The sequence below is a fragment of the Pelecanus crispus genome, chromosome 4, assembly GCF_030463565.1.
Source record: "Pelecanus crispus isolate bPelCri1 chromosome 4, bPelCri1.pri, whole genome shotgun sequence".
Lineage (NCBI taxonomy): Eukaryota > Metazoa > Chordata > Aves > Pelecaniformes > Pelecanidae > Pelecanus > Pelecanus crispus.
Genome location: NC_134646.1, coordinates 39,572,391 through 39,598,578, shown reverse-complemented (window position 1 = coordinate 39,598,578; position 26,188 = coordinate 39,572,391). Strand labels below are relative to the sequence as shown.

At 41.3% G+C, this 26,188-nt stretch overlaps 1 protein-coding gene across 3 annotated transcripts in view; it reads right to left on the bottom strand.

The window, feature by feature from the left end:
* The window catches only part of GRIA2 (glutamate ionotropic receptor AMPA type subunit 2), a 92,789-nt gene extending 66,962 nt beyond the window's left edge, over positions 1–25,827 (bottom strand). For all 3 annotated transcript variants that reach the window (XM_075709090.1, XM_075709091.1, XM_075709092.1), the window contains exons 1-2: positions 25,740–25,827; positions 25,191–25,331 (exon numbers count right to left, since the gene is read on the bottom strand). In XM_075709090.1, the coding sequence (XP_075565205.1) occupies positions 25,191–25,331; positions 25,740–25,827 (229 nt within the window). The remainder of the gene's footprint in view (positions 1–25,190; positions 25,332–25,739) is intronic.
* Between the last annotated feature and the right edge of the window lie 361 nt (positions 25,828–26,188).

The following is a 26,188-nucleotide window of genomic DNA, read 5'->3' as shown; positions in this document are numbered from 1 at the left end:
CTTTTAATATGGCATGACCTCAACCACTTCTGTTTTCCGCACCAAAAGTTGCACAGCCCTACAGTTCTTTGCCCCTTGAATGGTTAAGCTCCTTGGCAACTGGCATTTGTAATTATCTGAAACTGTGCAGAACTTGTACTCTTTGATAATGATACTAAGCGTCTTTGCTTTACGATACAGGAAAAGACTCGTGTGCGTCATGATGCCAGCATCATCTAGATGAGTCACACTAGCAGATTAAGTGGGGCACCCACATCAGAGAGTGGGACAACAAAAATACAAGAGTAGAATGTTTTTCTGGATTTTTAAGCAGCAATAAAACCAACAGTGGGACTAACACCTTATAAATCATTAAAATTAACTGCAGTCCTTCTAGGGGTGACTCTTTCAACAGAAGAAATTAAGGAGACTTCCCTTTGTGTTCAAAGGCTTGGAATATCTATCATTGGAAAATCAATTCTATTTACAAATGTAATGACAGTAGTGAACTACCATTCCTATAATTAACCATATCATGTTTAGTGCAGAACCATCTTCTGCGTATGCCACATTTCAGTCTCATCTGAATAAAAATAGAGGCATTGTTGACTGGTTTAGCGGAGTGGTTTCAGTGCGGGGGGGGAATCATACGCATATTGTGAATAGAATTAAGATCCACAAAGAGGAAGTATTTCAGGAAAGCCTATCTACCTGCTATCAGAACCCTTGTAACAAGTTCACATAAGGTACTAAATGCTCAATCCAAATACTGGCAGGTAAGGCAGAGCAGAAGAGCAATCTTTTTAAATGGTCCTTTGGGAAGACAGGGCTTGCAGTGAATTTGGTGCTTTCTGTTATATTGCCTACACTCAAAAAAAAAAAAAAAAAAGGAAGTATTAAATACTTAAAGGACCTACAGAAGATGAAGTCATTTTCATGTTAAATGACAGTCTAGCGCATGGCAGTCTCAGAAAGGAACCCATCAAAGCTCTTTAAATCCCAACTCGCAAGTTATGAGTTGGCAGTGTATGCCAGCTTTTACCAAATCACAGCAAAACATAGATCACTTTGGAGCAAGCTAATGACAAAAAGAGGCCATTAGGTCAGATGCAAGCAGTGTGAAAGAGGAAAGCAGCTAAGCGCACCAACCCTGTTAAGTAGCATAAGAAATGCTAAACTCCTTGTCAAGATTTTTATTTACATTAGCAGGTATTTGCAATGAGTCTATAAAAACTACAAACTACAGAAAAGGGGAGTGATAACTAGTCTTGAATAGTGTTCTCAACAAGGTTTTCCAAAATGTAAAGACTGTATCACCCCTTTAATCCAAAGTGAAATACTACAATGACAGTAAGGAAATAGCATCAAATGTTACCTCACAAGAAGGACATGGGGCAGCACGCTTACAGATAGAAACTCCAGTGATACACATACACTGAGAAAACTAACACCAATGCAGCAACATTATACTCAGATCAAAAATAGAAATATCCATTGCTTCACTGTCTGACATTCCATTTGCATGCACATGGCAGCACTGCAACATTTCTACTCATCATCTTGGCAAGCCACTAGCTTCTTCCGTGCCAAGACTTTAGTACATGATCTTAGAGATACAAATGTATGACCTTAAAGTGAAATATATTCTAGAGAGAAATTCCTGTCTGAGATGTTTAGTCACTCAATTTTCTAGACAGACCAAATAAAAAGAGAAGAAAGCTATGGAGATGTGTACTTGCTATTACAAAATACCTGCTGGCATCTGAAAATAAACTAGCAGAAAAACAGAATAAATGAGACTTGAGGCAAACAACCCTTTGAAGAGAATAATGAAGTGATAAATAAAACCAACATATTTCCAGGCTAACCAGGTACTTCAAATGTAAGAAAAGGATTAAGAGCAGAGGCTGAACTAATGAGGAAAAGATGAAGAGAATCTCACGGAAAGTTTGTCCAAGTATTCTGGAAGATACGGGCAACAGATTTAGATAGCTGATTAAAGTGATTTAACAGGTGCACCTTTTGTTCCTCTTTCACATGTAACCATCACAGGGTGAATTCTGACCATTGGGTCAAGATTATCTGGAATACATTCTTAGCTTTAGGAGAGAATTTAGCAATTAAAGCACCTATTACTGATGTGATATCCAGGAACACAGATTTGACACACTGAATTCAAGCCCGATTACAAAGAGTAATACTAAGAGGATAGGATTGGTCTTTTTCGTATCTCCTGTTCTACAGCATGCTCTGTCTGTAGTGATCCTTGTGAAACTTTTTAATTAGCTTCTTTTTAGAGAGGAGAAAGTAAAAATTAATTTCCCTAAGACAGTATTATCATTGGTGGAGGTCTAACATTGGGTTTGTTGAGTTTAAAAATGGAACTTGAATTAGCAGGAAAAGACAGCTTGAATTTGTATTCTCCCATCTTAGCCCATAATTTCTTTATAGACTGCAAAGTACTTCTTTTCCTCTGTCTCCCTACACACAGGAACCTACTGTCCTTCACATTACCATCACATCTGAATAAATTACATTTCATTTTAATCTAATAATTAGATACTGTATCACATCAGGATCATCCTGAAAACATGAATCTCATATGAACCCTGACTCATTACACTCCTCTTTACACAACCAGTCATTCTCTGGAAGTAATATCTCAAAGTACTGCTGATCAAATGAGTCCCATTTTTGTATAATAAATGTCTCGTGATCACTACACTGTCAAACCAATTTTCAAGCTGTTCTTCATATGCAGAGGAGGCAAACCTTTGTTTGTGATAACAAGTATGCTATAATCTTAACTATAGGTGTTCTAATGCATACCAAAAGCAAATATCTAAGAAAAAATACTGCCTTTTTTCTCCCCCTGCAATTAGGGAGACTACAGTACAATTTCTAACAGCTAGTCTTAAACTGATTAGACCACAAGAGATTTGGTCTGAATTAATATTATAGAAAAATTATAGAATCATAGAATCGTTTAGGTTGGAAAAGACCTTTAAGATCATCCAGTCCAACCATTAACCTACACTACCAAGACCACACTAAACCAATCAAGGGCAGACTAGACTAAACCATGTCCCGAAGTGTCACATCTACCTGTTCTTTGAACGCTTCCAGGGATGGGGACTCCACCACCTCTCTGGGCAGCCTGTTCCAATGCTTGACTACCCTTTCCGTGAAGAAATTTTTCCTAATATCCAACCTAAACCTCCCCTGGCGCAGCTTGAGGCCATTTCCTCTCGTTCTATCACTAACTACTTGAGCGAAGAGACAACAGATGCTGCAAAAATCAGTGCCTTTAAACAATTACATCTCTGCAATGGCAACAGAAACAGAACTTCTGGTTTCTGAAAATTTTGTTCAGATACTGGAAGGAGGACAACTGGTACCATTGGGTAAGATTAAGAGATCCCTCTAAACAATGTCTTTATCTTGCTTAATCAATGCTCTCCATTTACAAATATATTTAAGGTATAAAAATATTTGAAAATCAATGTCATGAATTCAGTTCTATTCATACATTATTTTTATTTTTAGTATTTCTTTTATTTTTTATTAAGTAACCATTACTTTTATTAATATAATTGGAATTGGTGGCTTACTACGTAATTTCTTCTGCCAGATGTCTCAGATAAGTTAGTTTTCTGACTTTCAGGGACATGGAAACAAGAAGAAAGTAACAGCTTGGTCAGTCAGTCAAGGACAAAAGGGAATAGCAGCTCCCATCCACACACCGCAATGAAAACAAGAGAGGCAAAACACCTTGGGTAGAAAGCCTGGTTCTGTAAAACTCACCATTTTCAATATGCATATAATTGCGTAACACTGGATTCACACCAGTTCCTCACTGATCAAGATGCATTTTAGCTTTGTTTCTGCTTACCATCTAGCAGTTACTGTATTTTTAAGTTTCTGGTCACTGAAGACCATCTCAGTTTGATAAAAGCCCAGATGCTACTGACCGAAGAATATTCTGTTTCCCCCAAGACTAGATGCATGTAATTTAATCAAACTTTCTGTAATAAACACCAGTAATATAAAATAGCAACAAATAGCAGGAGGAATGAGTGCGTGTGGTGGCTGACCCTGGCTGGATGCCAGGTGCCCACGAAGCTGCTCTATCGCTCCCCTCCTCAGCGGGACAGGGGAGAGAAAATGTAATGAAAGGCTCATGGGTCGAGATAAGGACAGGGAGAGATCACTCACCAATTACTGTCACGGGCAAAACAGAGTCGACTTGGGGAAAATCAGTTTATCGCCAATCAAATCAGACTAGGATAATAAGAAATAAAACCAAATCTTAAAACACCTTCCCCCCACCCCTCCCTTCTTCCTGGGCTCAGCTTGACTCCTGATTCCCTCCACCTCCTCCCCCTGAGTGAGCAGCACAGGGAGACAGGGAATGGGGGTTGCGGTCAGTTCATCACACGTTGTCTCTGCCGCTCCCTCCTCCTCACACACTTCCCCTGCTCCAGCGTGGGGTCCCTCCCACAGGAGACAGTCCTCCACAAACTTCTCCAGCGTGGGTCCCTTTACATGGGGTGCAGTCCTTGAGGAGCAGACTGCTCCAGCATGGGTCCCCCACGGGGTCACAAGCCCTGCCAGCAAACCTGCTCCAGCGTGTGCTCCTCTCTCCACGGGGCCACAGGGCCTGCCAGGAGCCTACCCCGGTGCAGGCTTCCCACGGGGTCACAGCCTCCTTTCAGGCATCCACCTGCTCTGGTGTGGGGTCCTCCCCGGGCTGCAGAAGGATATCTGCTCCACCGTGGACCTCCATGGCTGCAGGGGCACAGCCTGCCTCACCATGGGCTGCACCATGGGCTGCAGGGGAATCTCTGCTCTGGTGCCTGCAGCACCTCCTCCCCCTCCTTCTTCACTCACCTTGGTGTCTGCAGGGCTGTTCCTCACATATTCTCACTCCTCTCTCCCAGCTGCTGTTGTGCAAGTTTGGTTTTTCCCCCTTCTTAAATATATCATCCCAGAGGTGCTACCACCATCACTGATGGGCTCGGCCTTGGCCAGCGGCAGGTCCGCCTGGGAGCCAGCTGGCATTGGCTTCATGCGACACGGGAAGCTTCTAGCCACTTCTCACAGAAGCCACCCCTGTAGCACCCCCACTACCAAAACGCTGCCATGCAAACCCAATACAGTGTGCCATTTAGTGAAGTAATCTCCTCAACCTCTTTTGGAGTGAGCATAATCTGGCAACTGAAGTAATAAACTTGAGAATGTAAGTTTTCTCCTACTACTGAGAAGTTGCTGACACAGGAACCAGCTAAGCTCTGTAACTTTCTCCTTTACATTCATTCATCAAGGTTAGTATTATAAAATTTACACTTTCTAGCTTTCTACTGGGTCAAAGACACTTGCTAACCTGATCAGAGGTCTGTAGAAGCAGCCTATGAAGATACCAAAACAATCTGGGTTCTTCCTAGACAATGAGAAATGGAACCAGAACTACCAGTCTGGTTACTTGCAACATCCCCACCAAGACTGATTCCCTCATATTCATAACCAATGTACCAAGAAAACATGAAAGTTATTGATGTCAACAAGAGAAGGATGATAAAGTACAATTCCCATTCATCATAAAATAAGCAGTAACTCTATCATTAAAATGTGAGTCATTATTAAAATGACTCACAATCCAGTTACACATAAACAACATGTGATTGAAACAGAACTCATTCAAAACAAAAGCAATATTGGTTAGCAGAAGAAAACAGTTTTTAGCTCCTAAAACTAGGTGGTCTTCTTTCGTTTCATTCATGGGGTTGGACTAGATGATCTTTGAAGGTCCCTTTCAACCCAAACCATTCTATGATTCATTTGTATGCAAAGCAACAGGTCTTATCATTCTGAAATTTAGGAGGTTGTTAGATTATTAAATTATATGGGTTTTTTTCCAGTCAGTTATCTCCATATTCAGACATTTATTGTTTGTTAGAAGGTATTTCACCACCCTGGTGGAGATCATCTACTATCTCTGTACAAAGTATTTTATATTTACAGCTAGTATCAAAAACAGAAGCAATACCTCCAGACCAGAGATGAGAAGGATTTCATACCTGCCTTTCTCATTCAATGTTGCTTTCCTTAAAATACTGCGTGAAACTAAAGGTCTCAATCCTGTGTTTCCAGTCAGAATAATGTGTAATCATGAGGGCCCTGGATATCTAGGTAACGCAAAACCTGGCAGGAAGCCTTCAGCAAAAATTCCTCTCACTGTGCACAACAGTACCAAGAGAGGACCATCTGTGAAAAAGCAGCAGCTTTGCCTGGTACAAAACAAGATTCTGCACAAACCCCTAAGAATCATATTTTTAATGATACAAAATACATTTAATTCATTTGTTCTTTGCTGCTAGAGATATCTGCTGACAACAATGGAATAAAACCGACAAAATCCATCCAAAATTTTACGACTGCAAAATACAGTTTTACATTTCAGCTAGGAAGTAAAGGATTACGCATTTCACAGATTATACATCATAGATTGCACACTTTAACTCATGCCTTGGAAGACCTGTATTCCATGGCCAGGAAAGGTCTATATTTAAGATCTATTTCAGCAATATTCTTAATTTTACCTTTGTCTTGTGGTGGTTCATGGTGGTTACCAGTAATCAATGCAAAGCCCTTTTTCTGTCACCACCTGGAAACTTAGTATTAATGGAATTTAGAAATATTCTTTTCAAAAAAAAGATATTGAAATTCACGCCAGCTCTAAAATGTATATGCCAGAAAAAAACAGGTTGTTCCATTTCTTGTGCATCTTAGTGTGACTCTTCTCCAAAAGAGAGGACATATAAAAACTAATCTGTCATTCTGCACTTATGCACATTCTGGAATATAATGATTCTCGACTGAAAGCAGTGTAATGCAATAATTAACAGAAATAAGATGACCTAAGATTCTGGAGTGGGATTTAAGAATGGGGTTGGTCAGAAACATTTTGGCAAGACATTCGTTTTCTGCCAACTGAAACTGTTGAAATCGATCTTTCCCCCATTTCCTTCTTCCCTGTCCTCCCAAAAGAGAAATTCTAAGGTCCAAAAGAGAGTTTTGGGTCACAAACATAAAGAAAAAGGACAGGGAAAAGGACAAGTGTTCTTTAATTAGCACTTATTTAAAACAACACATCAGTTCAAGTACCTGAATCATACTGAAGGAGAAAGTGACTTTGATTTTCCCCCTTTCATACAAATGCTCTGACATAATTCTCTCTTTCCCTTCCACCTCTCTTCCTTCCTCCTGCCTACTTGTTTTCTCTTCCTGTGTCTTTCTCCTCCTCTTCAACTTTGTGTCTTTATTCCTTACCCATAGGAAATTTCTGATGGATTGTTTTCCCTCACTTATGAGAAAGGAAACTAATGTCAAAACAATGAATTTCTCTGTCAAACAGAATTCTTGCTTTCTCACCAGCCCTTAGGAACTCTAGACTCATTTCCAGCTCTGCTATAGACATTCATTATGACCTTGAGTAGATAATTTCATCTCCCTCCACCCCTCTTTTGCATGGCACGTGAACAGAGGGAAGAAAGTTCTTCTGTCTCCCTTGTATACTTCAGTTCTGAGCTTTTTGGGCCAAGGATTGGCACTTACTATACAGCAGTGCAATGTCTAATATAATAAACCTGCAATACCTCCAGGGACATCCAGACATGAATGTAATGCAAATAAATGCAGATGATGCTCTGCAGTACAAACTAGTTCTTATTTACAATTGCTGAAGGGTTCTACCATGAAACTGTTTGCACAGTTACCAAACGTACAGAAATACCTGCTTATAAATACCTCTTAATATCTGCTTATAAATACAGAAGTACTTACAGGTTTTTGGAACACTAAACAAAGTAGTCTCAAATTAGCAATCCTGTATATTACAGCAGCCTGATGCAAAAAGTAATTGATAAAAAGGCTATGTAGTTCAAATCCCTCAAAACTACTGACAGATGCAGACCAGCCTAAATGTAATATCCCAAGTGCTCTTAACTGTCTTTCATCATCTTCAACACTTCCCTTGTCACTGCTGTATGATCCCCTTGAGGAAATGGAAATAATCTGAAATGAATACCAGGACTTCAGAAAAAGCACTGATTCACAATCAGATTGCAAGTCTTATGTACACTGACTTATAATGGTATGAGTTGTAATGGTGTGATTTATGAGATGATTTACATCTGGTTGGTAATAGTGTGCATTCAAAATCAGGATCTGCACCTTTGTAATCGACTGTTTCAAGCTATGCTGCAAACTGACTGGCAGAAGCATTTTCCTTTCCATTGTTCTTCCCTAAGTATTAATATTTAGATCACACATTTTATTCCAGAGCATATATGCTTTGTTCAACTTGAGCATAAGGTGAACTAAGCCTTTCAGTAAATAATTTTAAAGGAAAAAATTAACAAAAAACCCACCCCAAAAACAAACACAAAAAAACCCCAAGCAAAAAAAAAAAACCCCAACCTCCCTCAGAATCGCTGAGGCTTGAAGATAAGTCCACTTCAAGAATCAGTTCATTTTTAAAGCCTCGTGGAACACTAGGCTACAGTTTGACAAAGAAAGGGTCTGTCTTCAGAGACTTGCAAGGCCCTGAAACCTACCAAACATTATTGTAAATGGACTGGCTGATACTAGAAAGCCCTCAAACTGCAGCTTGGTATCAAAAAGCCACTCTTCATTCCAATTTATGTTTCTTCCTGAGGGGAAATATCAAATCCCAGACTAGAATTACACGCCACTGTGACAGTCAAAACAGAACTCCAGAATAACACAAACACTGCTGTTCACATTCAGGACTAAATTAGACCCAGTAAAACAATCAATTTCTTATATCAAGCATTTCACTTCTGTTAATGGTAAACCACAGCAAAGCAAACAACAGAGGAGTGCTCTTAAACTAGCAATGTATTTTTCTCCCAGAAAAAGTATCACATCTATAACTTGTACATGGATTGAACTTGGCAGCATGAGCATCTGAAACAGGCTCTGGCGTTTGCAATGCCACTGCAATGCTTTGCCCAAAGTTAATATTAATAAGAATTCCAGAAAAGCATAGGAAAAACTGCACCCAGTTTCCCTGAAGGATACATCACAGTACATTCCGAATCTTTTGTCAGAAAAGTGCGTGGCATTTTCATGAGAGCATAGCAACTTCTTTTCTTTTTTCCCCACCCTCTTCATTTTAGTGAACTTATTTAAAAATTAGCAAAACGGAGAATTAGTGCAACATGAAACCACAGAATATTGCAACCAGAAAAAAGATTTTAGCATGTTACTAGGACAGCAATATTATGCCTTTCTCTGGAGATTTCTTTCTATGAAGCTAAATGTAAAGACAAGTCAATTAAATCTGCTTTGTGTTTCCTAAGTATCTTCTTTTGCACAAGAAGAGTCATCTTTTTCATTACAGAAAACATGCATGTAAGAGCATATTGGTTCCTATTATCAAATATTCCAGAGCAAAGGCCAAGTCATACATTGAGAATGGTAAAAGAGACTTCTGACACCTCTCTGTATTCACAGTTCCTGGAGTTGATGGCAGGAAATCTGGACTGTTGGTGTGAACTCAAGTCTGTCCTTAATTGTGTCATGCTGACGAGGCTCGCCCCTCTTGTTCTGCTATGCAAAGAGTTCCAAAGTGATGCAGTCCCAACCCATGCCCCCATTCACTCCTGCCTAAAAAAGCAGGAGATAAAGCAGGAAGGAGGATTTGAAGTCATCTGCAATATGCCAGGCAAATCCCTAATCCTAAAATAGTGAATACGGTAGTGATACAGCAAACAAGATGAGCCCCTACACATTCTCCATCCCCACTGCCACTGGCTGAGCAATTCGCATCCAAACAGCCAAGCACTCTTCCCGTTGAAAACCAGGTGGCCAACTCCAGATTGCCTACTGCAGACAGGTCCTGGCTCGTACTTTCCCTACACTCGCCTGGACATTGGCTGGGGCTCACTGGCATAGATCAAAACCAGTAGTGCAGGTACAGCTGGAGTAACTAAGGCTATAAGCCCACTAGATGATAGCACGTTATAAGGCGTTAACAGCAGTCAGAGAAGACTACTTGCAAAATAAGTAGTTAGAAAGTTTATTTAAAGGTGAAATCACTCATACTAATAAGATAATCCTAAACAATTACTCATGAAAACTTTATACCACATCTAGTCACTATAATTTGTTTAATCACCATCACATATTCTTTTGTAACACATCCTTTTATATGCCATTGAAAAAATTACTTCACAAATATTTTCAAGTTTAATTGTCTTATTCTTACACTTTTAAATAACTTCTATTTTGGAGGACTCCAAACACACAAGGTTAAGAGTTACAATAAATCTCCTCAATCCCTTCACACTACACATGCACATTTATTAATTTTTTTAAACTGACACATATCTCTACTTTTAAGACCCAACCACTCACAACCTTTGCCTACTAGGAGCAAGTCTAAGGTCATGCTAGGGAGGGGAAGAGCTCTCTTTTCCAATGTTACAATCTAATTTTTAGTCTTTCAGTTGCAAAACACCAGAGAGTAGGTTAAGCTTGTGCTACATAAGCATAATCTTCCAAGTTTCAGAACTTGAAATTAGAAATTAAAGAAAAAACAAACTACTACATCATGAGTTTCAACTGTCATTGAAAAAAAAAAAACCCACCAAAAACACTATCCTTGTACACATTTTCTAGACTTTGCAAAAAGGGTGAACAAATAACCATTCTGTGCTCTATGGGTTGCCTGAATCTCAAAAAGTGGTAGATCATCATCACCACAAGATGGTACATATGCATATTTTCTGAAGAGAGACATTTTGGTTTATTTCACTTGTTGTCAAAGAGTTTGTGAAAAGAATTTAAATTATTATAAGAAATACCATCAAAGTGTTACACTTTTTGGAGGAATCAATAACTGCTACCTGCCATTTTATCAGAAAACTCAACCACAATGCTGATGATTTAATTGAAATTATTCCTTTTAAAACTGTAAACTACAGCTTACAATTAATTACAACCAGATGTGATTAAAATTAACTGTTTCTCAAAAAACAAGACTTCCATGACATTCACTATGAGGGGAGATATATGGCTAAAGATCCAAAGATAATGAACCTCAGAAGGAATAATTTTAAAGACAGACAGGTGCATATGCAGACCTTCACTCTAGCCTATTCTGTTCAACATGATTTCTCTTGTCATGTTTTCAAACAATCTCCAGATGAATGTTTGCACTGAAGAACCAATGGTTCAAAGGAATTTCCATCTTGAAAATTGTCAGAATTCCTACTTTTTTTACTACTTATAGTTTATTTAGGCCAATCAGTTGGTAGAATCCAAATTAATCATTAGGAGCTGGCAGTATTACTACCTAAGCAAATGGCATGATTCTAATAAGGACTGCGTGTTCTCAACTGTGACAACCTGTGGACAGCAGACCCAGGAGCCCTGTGGAGCACCTCTGGCAAAAGTTCTTGCTGACATTTGGGAGGGTGACAGAGCACTGACTGTCCCTTCAAAAACACCCTTCTGTGTAGGAAGCAAATCCAGACACACAAAAAACAAAGAATGGTAGCATGCACTGGTACCCAGTCGATATCATCACAGCATTAGAATTACAGCCTCTACCTGTCATCAGCCATAGTAATTTAGTAATAGAAAACACACCACTTAATTTAGCCATGTGTGAACTCTCCTTAATGTTTATTCTTAATTTAAGACTCCAAACGTTTTCCATATATTTTGTTTTTCATAATTACGTGGGTGAGCTAAAGTGGGATGAACTGTAGTCAAATGCATGAGGAAGGCTAGCACAAATCCTGTGAATCACAGACCTGCTGAGCTTTTGCAATTCCAGATAACTGTTGCTGGCATGCTAAGTACCCTGAACCTTTCAGGATTCTGCCCTATAGTAGCTGTCAGAACAAGTTACATCAAGGAAAATCTAGTAAATTTATTCCCGAGGGCTGCATAAGATTTTGCGATCACTGTTATTTCATTGCCTGTAAAAAGGTACAGACACACCAGAACAAGGCTGTTCTGTTAATTTTTCTCTTGATGCACTCATTTGCTATTCAACAGCCTATTGCTACAGTTACTCCTGCTATTATTCTGACTTCCAGGTTTAAACTGTTCACTTTTCATGCTATGTATGAATAATCCAGATCTTGTCAAGACTGTTTTATTTGTTCGTAAGCTTCTTTTTGCTTGAAATTTTGCTTCCTGTTTCTACACAGGAAATGAAAAATCAGCATAATATATAGCATATATTATGTGCCTCTAAAGGGTGATAGGAACATACTTTCCTTATGCACTTTACCCTAAATGGAACTTCATTCTTTGTGCTCAGTAATCCAGAAAAAGGGAGAGAAAAAAAAAAAAACCTGACTGCTTTATTGCTATTTCCTACTTTCCCATTCATAGAAATGGAGCATGATATGAATTAATCATTCCCTGCATAAAGATTATACAGAAATAAACAAGCAAATCCTATTTTATCTGATGACCAAAAGGAAAATATCATTCCTAAAAATACTTCCTCTTCTCATTTTCCAACCAGCTCCTTCAGCAAATGCTTTGGATGAAACAGATTGTCTGACAGATCATGAAAAGCACATAGAAAGTTGAGCATCCTTCATAGAAAACATCCTGTCAAAAGCATCCTAATCTTTAAATCTAGTACCTATTAGCTTAAGCGTCCATGACTGTAGCTGCCGTAACAGCTAAAGAAGATGAAATCTCTATCCACATAGCCAGAACTCAACATACACAGAACTCTTACAGATTAAGCTCCCTACCCTGAATTTAATATAGAAACAATGAAGCAACTAAGACCCATGGGAAGAGCAAGTACCATGTTGCTCATGGCCAGCACAGCTTAAAATACAAACAGCATTAACTTTTACCACCTAAAATACACACCACAGAAGACAAATTGTAACTCCAGGATAGTAAGAAACTCATTCAAAAACCACACTACAATCCCTCCTTAAGGAAGGCCAAAAGACATATTTTCTGTTACAATATATAGGTTCAAAAATATAAGCCTACTAGTACAAATTATGATGAAGAACTTCAGTCTAATGGGGAACCTTGAAGGTTAGTACATCCCAGAGAAAAGGAGACCTGATTGTATAACCGCTTCTCTTTTCACATTTATAACAAAAAAAAAAAAAAAAAAAAAAAAGAAAATCCTCCTCACCCTGGCCCCAACTGTGTTCCACAAAGATAAGGCAGGAAGTCAGCTCCTCTTTTCTACCATCCTCTGAGCTCCCAGACTCTCTCACTTCTTTCGACTCCATTGGGCTACTGCAACCATAAGGTGGAATATTTGCACAGCATCCAGAGCACCACACAACCAGACAATTTAAACCCATTATAGCTGGGAAAATAGCTTCTGGCCACTAATCCCACTTCCTTTGCCTCAGAGCAGCAGTCAGCCAGGCAAGAAGAGGGAGGAACAATTTTTGTTTGACAGTTTTAGTTAGAAGCTTCTAAATGGCAGCTGTCATTCAGGCTGGCTTAATGTCTTTTCCATTAGGTGCTAACTGTTGCTAATGTCATCGTTAGGCATCTAATTCTCACCACTCAGTCTGGGTAACACAGATGCCCCCAGCCTTGTGCCATTCTTGGACTCTGGTTACGTTCCCAGTTTGTAGACGTGACAGTGTTACGCACCATAGTTTCCAAACCACTTTGGGGACTGGCCTGTACTGGCCTACTTTATTTAAGGGAATTGGCGCTGTCACCATAGCAAGTATATAAAGCTACCAAGGGTTACAGAACGAGGAATTCCCAGAAATACCAGATGCAACCTAAACTGCAATGTGCACATCTGCCTCGGCTTAAAAGTCTGGGAGGATGGATAGGATACATCTGAACTGCATGAGATATTTCTTCCTCAAAACTCTGCTACAGCCTATCAACAGTGAGGTATACCTCCTTCTGGCTTGTCAAGTTATACAGTCTCTCCTTTGGTCTGTCATACCATCTGTCATAGGAAGCCGATTTGGAACGAGATGAGACCTCTTAAGTTCTAATACAGAAAGCATTCAGAAAAACAAACAAACAAGCAAACACCACCACCACCCCACTTCACATCCATCACTAATGTGGATCACCCAACAAATCTGTATCCTAAACAAAATCAGTCACTGAGCAAGGAGTTCCTAAGCAAAAGACAATTCTATGAGACGGACTAGGGTTCCTGAAACAGAGACTTGTGAAATGCTTAGCTGGTTGGCACAGATGAAAGGAGGAAAAGGAAGCCTATAGGAAAGAAAAAAAAAAATTATTTAAGAGAAGGGGAAAAAGAATCAGACCAAAAGCAAAGATAGTTAAATTGCAGTGCACAAAACTAAGCTTACAGTTGGGAAGCAATCTGTAGCAATATGACTAGGTTAACCATGTCCCTGCAAACAATGCTGGCTTCCTCAGCAAGTTTCAAATGACATTTAGTAAATAAAACACTTAACTTTAAAGGCACAAATTTCTTGCTACAGAAAGACCAATGTGTCAAAATTAAATAATTAGCACAATTACTTTCACAGTCTTTTTAATAACCCAGTAGTAGCAACACTTGTTTGGAGAACTGTTTTAAGCACTATGAGAACAGAACAAGGGGAAACAGAAAATAAACTTCAGAATTAAAGCTACATTGTTGAAATATATCACCTATATGAAGAGAGAAAACACACCCAGTGAACTTTTTTCCTAATACATCTAGTTTTTAAGGCAGTTGATACTTAGTTTGGAAAATGGCTTCTACATGCTGCAACATATACATCTCAAAATGTCATGTAACAACAAAAATACTGCAAAAATTGAACACTGCAAGTTCCTGGAGTGCAAGATAAAGTCAGAAACACAGGCACAGGAAATCACGATTCTGCGTACTAGAAAATGGAAAATAACGCTAGGAGTTGCAACACTGACTGAACCACTTGTATTGATGGGTCCAAAAGGAAGCCAGAAACAGTTCCATACAGAAAGGAAAACAAAAATCCTGAAGTGAACCATTTTTTGCACCTCCAGAAGGACAAAGTTAATGTAGTAATACTGGAGGTTTTTCAGTAGCCTAGTGTTGGACTAGGCATATACTGCCCTTGAAAGTATGTCTTTATTCAGAATGACTAAGTCATGACTTAATATGAGCCATGCTTTCTACTACAAACACCAACTAATTGCAACAGTACTTAACAGCCTACAAAAATGTCAGAGTTCCTAAAAGTTGTTTGGGTGTTTGCAGACATGCTCCTTTCTCATGAAATTATTCAGGTTACTACATACATGTACCAAGTGCTATTCTTACAGACTGGAGTATCCAAGGCATCCCCACAGGCTGCCAGATGTGCTACAGGACTTACAGGACATTGACGTTTTCTGAAGTTGCTCCTTGAGGTCGCACAAGATAGCATGAGTATCAGAAACTAGGACTTCAGGTGTACTAATTGCAAGTGAATTTAAAGTGCTTCCACAAATGGAGACATTGAAGAATATATTCTCTTTTTATCATATTGAAATAGAAGTAAAGAAATAAGCTCAAAGAAACATTAAGTGCTCCACTCGCTAAAAAGTCAGTATTTGCAGCTCACAGATGCTTGCTTACTTCTATAGTGAAAGTACGCTACTGAGTTCTATAAAGCCAAGCCAAATGCACTTTCCTACAAGTGAAAAAGGAGTTAAGAAAAAGTGAAAATTTCAATTTTATGCGAAGATTTTACCAAAGAATAATAACCATGGTCGAACTCAAACAAAGGAACCCTCTTCACCTACACAATCACAGACGGAACCTTTCCTTTTTTAGCTAAGCTAACGAGTCTATTTACATATTTATACTGAATTGAAATGGTCTAACAATTTTTCTAAGGTTTCCATACTGAATCCTGACAAAGCACTGAAAAGTGTGTGACACTTAAAAAAAAAAAAGGGGGGGGGGGGGGCGTCATATATGAGCATGTAAAGTGAAGTTTGGAAAAAAGATATTCTGTAGGTCAAATAGATGCTCAAACATTTTAGCACTTTTTAGGAATTGTTTAATCCCTGCCTCTTTCCATAAACAAAAAATTAAATCAGTCTTCCACAATCATACAGAAAAAGAAATAATATGAATTTTGGATGTTTTTGTTCCTACCACCATCAGCAGAAGCTTGACCATTTATTTGACTGAGCAAAAATAGCCTGGCCTTATTACTCTGGAGTCCCAGACTACGGGATTAGGTTGCTGAATACATGAACTAATCCGATTAGTCAGTAAAAGGACTGAATGACTTTTCAGTCATGACTTTTCAGAATTTCAGCATGACCCACTCTCACCAAATGAAAGCACCTTAAAATGGGGCAGATGTAAGGCTGTGAGTGAAATTAAAACCACGCTTACACTGCAATTTATAATGTATAGTGACTCATATTCTAATCTATTTTCTGATCCCTCAAATCCATCCAGTCTTTAAATATAATATTATTATGTTTCCAGATGTTCACTTAAAATGGCTTCAGAAGTTTAATGCTGTGTATAAATGTGGCCAATTAATATTTGTTAATTGAGCAATTATTTAAATTAATATAACTGAATTTTCCTAATGTTGTCGGGTTTTTTCCTCTATGCTTTATCATAACAAGACAAAGGGCAAGAAATTGTCTTTCTGCTCCCAAAACCTAACAGTTACTTCTCGCCCTTCCTGCACCAGGACAAAAGTAAGATTAGTGAGACTTTTTTTCACCAAAAATTAATCGAGGCAGGAAAAACATAGAAGAGTGACAGACAGAGAGGGAGACTGATGTCAAAACAAAAATGGCCCAGCACTAAGGGCATTCACCTGGGAAGTGAAAGACAAAGGGTTAAAATTCAGGTCCTCTGCCTGACATGGACAAGATATGAAATAACTGGGTTAAATCCTGGATGATTCCCCTAACCATTCACTGTAATTCCAGTGTGGATCAATCCTGCTTCTGCTATATGTAACACTGCCGTAGCTGATGTAAGTATGCGCTTGGTATGCACTAGCCATGCAAATTATTTACCCTGTTTTTCAAGTATTAGACATGGAATAAACTCCCTGTTATCAGCACGTCTGCACAAGGCGCGATCATGCAGGAAAGTTTTGCTGCTTGCAGGATCCCACATTTGTACCAAGAAACCCTCTGAGACTGTACTGTTAAAGCATTATGGAACTTCCTACATGTGAGGGAAAAATAAAGAAAAAAAAACCCAAAACAACAGCATTTTGGCTTGGAAGACATTTTGTCAAGAACAACTCATAACTAGTATTAGGGAGGAACATTCTGAGCGAGCTAACCCTCAGTGTCCTCAATTTCAAAGATTTACGAGATTATTGAACAAATTCCTCTGACTTGCTCAGAGCTGTACAGTCTATTTCATTAGAATACATTTGCAGACATTCTGAGATGGTTTACACATATACGACGTAATGCAATACATTCAAATACTTTCAATTCACTTTACATGGGATGGTAAACCACATTAGCCTTTTCATTTTATGGATATAGACCAGAGTCCTACAACTACCAAATACACTCATAAAAGACACAAACCCAAAGAAAATAAAACAAATCCTTTCTCCAGGCTGCAAAGCAGTTGCAAAACAGTTCTGCTGAGCTTTCCAGCCCTGTTGCTGACATGACCTCTGAAAGCAGTCTTCTCCATACAGATGATGAGAAAACCTCCACATTACCCAACAGATTGCTGTATAAATTATCTATGATACCAAGTGTTTAGAAATAATCTGTTATTTGTCATTTTCAAAGTGTGTGAAAGAAAATCAGTTCACGCCATTTACAGTAAGCAGAGGCATTTTTTCCACCCCAAGTCATGTTTTTAAACTTTTAAACACATTTATACTGAGAATAAATTACAGCGGTATGACAGCCTTAACCACAGCACCCTGAAAAATTGCAGCAGCAAATCAATGCAATATTAACTACCTGAAATTGATATTAAACTGAATAGGTGGGATAGCATAGCACATGTTCATATATCTATTTTGAACATTTCATATAGTTTGCCACTGTCCATCATTGAGCTTTGAAACTCTTCTACCAGTTGTGTGATTATGCATTTATGAGTCAGGGCCAATATGAACATGTTACAGAATTGACTTGTTCTATTCTTGTTCATTGGAAGAATAATTTGGAAAAAATATGTGCAGTTTAAAACACAAATGGTAAAGTACTCTGTCTTTTCAACAGTGAAATGCAAGCACGTTTACCTTCTGTAGTTAAGTAATGAAGATACTATTTCCATGTGCAATAAAGCCCAGCAAGTCATTCATGGACTAGCTGAAGTGATTGGTAATTCAGTTAGAGACGCAGCACCTCAAGCATACAAAGCAATCACACGCTGATTGAAGTTAATGAATACAGACCTGAATATCCTTCCTCTGATATCAAATAAAATAGTAGATTAGAGCTGAAATAAGACATTTCTTGTCCTTGATTCCATCACCTTTAGTTGAACTGCATGTAACATTTCAACCCTCAAAAAAATCCTGTTAATTTTTCTGAGTCAGGTGGTGGGAGATAGTAGTAGCTGGAGCTGAACCATACCTTGCTGCAGATTCATAATGAGTATCTTTTTCATGTAAAATTTTTTTACACTCTCATAAAGCGACTAGCTATAGATAAATGCATTAAGTATCTGTATGTTAAATCAGATTCAGGACAGAAATGTTAACTCTCTATAATTTCCCAAATGGGAACTTTAGGGGGAAAAAGATAATCTCCCCATTAACTGCCTGATTTGAGAACCTTTCTTAAAACAATGAAAACAAAAAAAAAAAAAAAGAAAAAAATCAAAGATGTGTTATGGAATAATTGTTAAACAAGGCAGCACAGCAGTGTTGCATTAGAAAATAAAAACTGTTCTACGGTGGGCCTAGATACAGGTAGATAAAGAAAAGTAAATAGTATTTCAAAAGACATGTATACCACTCTGTAACTGCATGCAAATAAATACAATAGCAGTATTTTAAGCACAGTTACTGATTTTAGAAGGTGCCATACGAATTTGTTCAACATGTGGTTATTTAAAACCTGCTTTTACTCCTTACTGTTGATCTTTTTTACAAAACACATTCACTATGTTTGTCTAATGCTTTTATTCACTCCTTATTGTTTATCCATAAAGAATTAATTATTGGAAGGACTTATTTAAATCAAAGCCCTTTTTCAGTTTTAGCAAGGTTACATCTAATATGTACTTGTCAATGCAGATTTTTTTTTTTTTATGAACTTAAAGGAAAACATTAAGTTTTCAAGACAAAATAATAATGATGCTCCACAAACCTACATATTTTGTATAAAAGCATGCAGGCTTTTGCCCCATAAGCTTTACAGAAACCTCTATGGCAAAAGGAATTAATTCCTTGCCCATGGTCTTCTAAAAGCAGATGCCATTGTATTCACGTTCTGATAAATGCAATGAACAGTTACAAAACAATGCAAAAATCTTGTTCATTTCAGAAATGAAAGTTCCAGTTAATTGTCATATGGGAAGCCCATTCACGTATACATATATTGGGAGTTTGTTATATTCAACTAAATTTTTTACCTATTCAGGTATTTTTTTCAGTGCTATTTTCAGTGTGACCTGACATTCCTTGGCTTCAGTTGCAGTGACATTGGTTCCAGAATATGGGCATGAACCTTCAATATCAAAAATCAGTAATTCATGCACTCAATTCACAGGGGTGAGAACACTGACTTAAAATGGTAAATTATCTTACTAGTAAGAGCTCTGAGATAATCCTCTTCAGAAAACGGATTGTAGGGCTTAACCAATATCCTGCTTTTTATTTATGTGACATTCGAAATAAACCGTTGTTCACTATGTAAGTACATATGTATGTACGTTTATGTATACATATGTGTGTATACACACATACATATATATACACACATTTATGTTTACGGTGGGTTATTTCCTCCTTTCAGTTTCCTAAAAATTAGTCCTACCAGCACAGAATAGAGAATTATTAATTTAAAATCATATTTTCCTTGGGCAATTTTTTTTTTTTTTACAATTTAATCATGCTTTCGCAGATAAATTAGTTATGTTGATTATCTTAATTTTCTACATAATGGTAATAGTCTTTACCTGTTTAATTCATTTTCAAACTAGTAACATGTTCCCAGTTATTATATACTTCCCTAATAATAATAAACTGTTCAAAAAGAACTATTTATCTGTTAAACATGCCTTAATTCTCAAAAATATTTTAATCATGAGAAGCTTGATAAAAGAACTAAAGAAATCAGCAGTGACAGTATCACTTAATGCAGTGGCCCTTGGTTTAGGGTGTGTAACACACACTCGATAGTGCAGTAAGTCTTATGTATGCAAGGAGTTAAGTACATCCCCAGCTATGTGCAGTCAATACTCTTACCAAAGTCAGCGTAAATTAAAGCTTTCATTAGAATAAATAGAAAAAATTTACTACATTTTCGTATCTTAAATATAAATAAAAGCATCTATAAACACATGAATATATTGAAGAGATTGAGTAATAATATTCGTTGATTGGTATATTTAAGGCTTGATTGATATGCTACTCACAAGCTGCTATTAAATATAACTCACTTTAAGCTCTATAAGAGTAAAATATGTATTCATGCTATATTCAAAACTGAATTTTTATTTCAGATATATGGACAAAATTAATACAATAAATCACATAATAAAAATCTGAAAAGTTAAGTAGCCAAGCCAAAACTGTCGTATTTGTATCTGCCCACATTCTGGATCACAGCTGTGTGAAAATGCTCTGTGAAGCAGGAGCAAAGATGCACAGCAGGGACAGCACTATCACACAATAAATACCCCAGGTTTCTTTACAAATAACTCTCAGGAGTAGAAGAATTTGAGGAGAGAAATGTTTTGAGATCAGCAAAAGCACAAGAGTTCCTATTGTAGGCTACATCCTGGTTTTATTGTATCATTTTACTACAGAAACCCATCTGATCTTGTCCATTTTAATTACAAGGGGGTACAGAACCTATTTCACATATGCTCAGTGAGCCCAAGAAATGTTTTACAGTGAAAAGGAAATGAGAAGGACCAGGAATACAAATGAACTGAAACATAAGCATTTAATAAATTCCTCCTTTCCTTCAAAATCAATTCTAATCATTTATTGTGAAATATATTTGGGCTTGGTCCACACTAATTTTAATTCAAATAAACACATCGAAATTTCTCCCATCTTTACCACTACAGGATATTTTTTTTTTTGCTTATTCTTTAAACATTTTGCCAGCAGTATGCCAAATGCTATTTCTTTAAGAATGCAATCTAGAGCATTATATTGCAAAATGTCTGGGAGAACCTTTGCCTTGACTCCCAAGTTGCAACATGCTAGATATTCATAGGTTTTCAAAGCTGCTGGTTAAAGATATAATGAAAGGATCTAAGGTTTATGCATGAATCAGCATCCCCTTGTCATAATGTCATGGTGCAGTGATCCCTGCAGAGCTGTAAGGCTTGATTTAAAACAGAAAAGCTCAACACTGGCTCTTGAGCCAGCAGGTATTATATGCATCCAAGATCATGCATATATTACCTCTGTGCTGAAACTACTATATGAAAAACTTGTTACAGTTATGGAAGTTTTATAGTACTCCATAGGAAGCCTCTCTTTAGGTGACTCCAGTATCCTTTCAGTGAAAAAAATACACAAGTACATAAATACAATTATCCCTGTTTGGGTTGGGGGATTTAAGAGGAAAGGATTTCATATTCATCAGTTTCTTCTTTTCTTGTTTTGAAGAAAAAAAATCTGATGTTGCTGACGGTCAGCACTTCTCCAATTAGCCTAGCCTCAATTAGACTGTGCTGAAGGACAATAAAGTCCAGTGGTTTGGATACCTTCCAATTCCGCCCTATGAATTACCTGCAGTGCTGTACCTCTGCCCCAGCTGTTAAAAGCCAACGAGGTTCTGTAGAGTGAACGGCTTTATTAACATTTGCCTTTACCACACAGACTGTAATCCTCTGAATCACCAAGAATTCTCAAAGAGGGCTAAGTCTAGCCCATTTCTGTTGAAGGATGTTACAGCAGTCATGGCAGTGAACATTCCTCTTAATTGTGCCATCAGTCTGAAGAAAGACTGTGCCATCTCTCAATGAAAACTATTAAGCCTCCTAGTGACACCGACTTGCAAGGTGTCAAACTGCAATTAGAGTCCAGCAGCTACTCCTGATGACCTGTCAACACAGCTTTGCACAAGACCTGCAACAGTCCAACAACCTAATGTGACTATTTGCTATGGCTATGTCACGTGAGTTAAGGCTATCTACTCACAGACTCTCCTTTGCTCCTCTGCTACACACATCTTCTGGTCACCTTTAATTGACTGAGTAGTCTTACACCGTTTCAAACATCCCTCAGAGGTACATGACCACCGTCTCCTCTTTTCTGGAAGTTGAGGAACCTGATTTAAAAGTAGTACCAGCAATACAACGTGTTCTTGTACAAACTGTTTGCTCCATCAATGAACTCTGAGCAATCGCTGGTATCAAGTTTCAAGATTTTTTTTGAATAGTTTTACAGTGGGGTTTTTTTGTGTTTGTTTTCAAAGAGGATGGACTTGTATGCCCCAGTTTCCCTTTGGTGCCAAGCTGCGGGAGGGAGGCAGGCACACCCCCAGGCAGCAGGGCCTCCCACACCATCGTCCGGAGTTTCTGCAGCCCAAGACCCAGGCTGGCTTAGGATTTTTAAATCAAAAGCTGAAATATTTCAATTGTCGATTTTAGAAAATACATTTGTTAGTCTTAGGGCAGAAAAAGGTCATTGCTTCTATTATGGTATAAGCCTGCCACTATATTTTCTGTAACGGAAAATCACTTCCCTGGAGGGAAATACCTGGGTAAACACTGAAGCATTTTCAGTTTCATATTATCCTACATTTTTGCAACCTTCTTTTACACCTGCATTGTTTAACTGTTGATAGTGCTGCTTTTGGACACATTCTTTGTACACTATTCTGAAAAAAAAAAAAACAAAAATCAACCTGCAGATTTTTCAGTATTTCAAATGAGAACAAGCATAAAGGGGACAGAAAAAAGATGGATCCTCCTTAACCATTTGTGCATGCAGCACTCTGCGATCAACTGTTAAATTCTGCTTCTTACATGGCAAATATTTGTATTCAGAATTCCTTGTTCTCCAATCAAACCTTTCTTGGAAGGTAATCAAGGAAATAAACAGGTGATGAAAAAGTGAATGCATGTTCACATCTTAATTTGTTGCTCTTCAAACTGCTTGAAAGTGGAAGCCTTGGACACGGTTCAGAGAAAGGGAAACCCAAAACGTGGATAGCATCTCCCTTCTGCTGGAAGTCTCAAGGTCCATCACTGCAGTCTACAGCCTACACATGTCATCCGAGTATTACAAGAGCTCTCCAAGGAAAACAGCTAAGCTCAAGAATAAGGCTGATGCATACACACACACACAGAGGGTTAAAAATCTTGATGGGACTGGAGAAATATATGAATCCTTTACTTTCACAAAGACCAGGTGGCTATACTTGTGTCTAGTACTAGTAGAAAAAAAAAAAATCGGGTATTTTACACAAATTATTTTCAGGATTTCATCGACTTCAGAGAATTGAGAAACACAGAAAGACCCATCACATTTTTGCAGAATGCCATCTAGACGGCTGCACAACCCTCTACTTCACCGACAGTCCCAGTAAGATATACTCCAAATACTAACCACATGCAGTTCTGGTTGCTGGAAACCCTCATTACCTAAGAAAGCAAGAACTCCCCAAACAGTTTGCGAAGATTAGCAAAGTAGCCCCACTGTGTCTGTTTACGTGCTCTATACCCTCCTACCCTCACACATGCCACTGAAAGCTCCTTGGGCTGAACTCTTGCACCAGCTATCCCAGAGCCTGTGCCGAGACACCCCTCTTCAGCACTACCGCACCTACTATAAGGTAGTTAAATTAGAGAAGGCAAAAAAAAAAAAAAAAAAAAAACCACAACCAACCCAAGGTCGCCAATAGAGGGAAATTGCTCTCGCTGATAGCTAAGCTCCAGATACAGTGTCCCTTACGGCTCGTCCCCGGGAGGGACGGGGAAACGCCTCGGGGAGCGCAGCACCGGGCGGCCGACGAGCCGCAGCTCGGCGGGAGCGGCCAGCACGGCGCAAGAGCGGGATCCCTCCCCTTGCCGCCGCGGGGCCGCCGGCTTGGCTTGCACCGCGCACGCCAGGCAGGGCAGCGGGGGCAGGCGGACACCCACCCCTCCTGGCTCTGGGACCGCCGGCCTCCCGCTCACAGCTCTCCCCACCGACACGGGCAGCGCCCGCAGACCCTTGCTGCGGCTGCCCCCTTTACCGCAGCCCTGGCCGCGCAGCGCCCCTCGCCCGGCCGGCGCTCCCCCGCCAGCCACGCCGCTCCGCGGGGTCAAACCGCAGCCCGCCCCGGCCCAAGGCCGGGCAGCTGCCGGAGGCGGGGGGCAGCCGCCGAGCGGCGGGAACACCTCTGCGGGACCCCGGCCCCGGGGCTCCCCTCTCGGACGAGCGCGCTGCACCGCCCCGCCTTCCCCCTCGCCTCCGCGGGCAACGCATGTGCTCCGCGCCCCGCGGCACGCGTGCGGCCGGGCCCTGCCTCGCCGGAGGCGGAGCCAGGGCAGAGCCCCGCCGGGGCAGCCCGCCGCCGGGCGACGCCAACGCCGCGGGGGCGGCGGGCTCCGGCGAGGCTGAGGGGGCGGCCAGCGGGCGGGCCCCGGGGCCTCCGACGGAGCCCGCCGGGCGAGGGGGCTCCCGGGGCGGCGAGATGGAGCTTGGAGCGCGGCGTAAAATGGCTGATCGCCCCCGCAGCCGCTCGGCCGCGGTCGGGAGGGGTCCGCCGCCCGGCCCCGGCGGCTAAGGGGCAGCTTCGGCAGCCGCGGCGGAGCCCGCGGGCAGCCCCGGGGCGGCGGGGGAGCGCTGCGGGCGGCCGCGCAGCCTTACGTAAGGCGCGGTGAGAGCCGCCGGGCGGGGGCGGCGGGAACCATCTTAAACCTCCGCCAGGGCCGGGGCGGCGCTCGGAGACCCCGCGCCCCGCTCCCCCGCCGCCGGGCCCGGGCGCTCCCGCACCTGCTCGGCGGCGGCGCGGCGCAGCGCCCGGCCTCGCCACCCCCCCCCCCCCCGGCGGCCCGCCCCCGCCGCCACGGCAGGCTGGCGGCGTCCGTTACTCACAGGCGTTGGTGACGGCGAAGCTGTTGGCCACCTCCAGGTTGTCGATGTGGGGAGTCAGCCTGAACTCGGAGGTGGAGAACTGAACCATCCCTACCCGAAACGCGCTGTACTCCTGATCGGCGCCCCTCGGGAACAGCCCCCCTGCAGGGAAACACACAGGCGCGTCAGGCGGGCGGGGGCGCGGGCAGAGCTGCCGCCGGGGCCGCGTCCCTTCCCGCCGCCGGCGCCGGGCTGGGGTGCGGGTCGGCGCCGCCGGCTCGGGCACGGCTGCCGGAGGGAGCCCGGCGTGCGGGTCCGTCCCGTCGCCGGCCGCCGCGGCGGAGCCCGGGGGCGCGGCGGGACGGGCGGCGCGGCTCGGGGGAAGGCGAGGGGACGGGGGAAGGCGGCGGCCGCGGCTGCCGGAGGGGACCTCGCAGGCGCCCGGCGGGTACCGCGGCGGGGCTGGGCTGGCGGCGACATGACGGGAACGCCCGAGTGACAGCGGCGGGGACGAGGGAGCGGGAGATCCGTCGGGAGGAGAGCGAGGTCCTCCGGCATGCGGGCACCTACCGATCTGTATGCTGTTAGAATTGACCCCCCAGATCAGTCCCCACAACACAGGAGCCAGGAAGACAGAAATATGCATAATCTTTTGCATTTCCAGGAAAAGTAGAGCATCCACAAAGCCACGGAAACAGCCCTTTCGTCTTCCTTCCCTCCTCCTCCTCCTCCTCCTCCGCGGAGCGCGCTCGTCAGCAAATTAGATCCTGTGCGCGGCGGGCGAGCGGCCGGCGGGAGCAAGCCAACCGCGGCAGGCAAGAAGCGAGAACCGGCCCTGGGCGGAGCGGCAGGCACGAGCCGGAGAAGCCGTTGCCCACGCTGCCGCCGCTCCGGTCCTCGTCCCGGCTCCGGAAATAAGCGGGGGGGGGGGGGGGTTGGGGGGGGAGATGTGGGGGGGTGGCCGCGTGCCGTTGGCGGCGGCGCCGCTGTGCTCCCGCCGCCTGAGCGCGCCCGCCGCC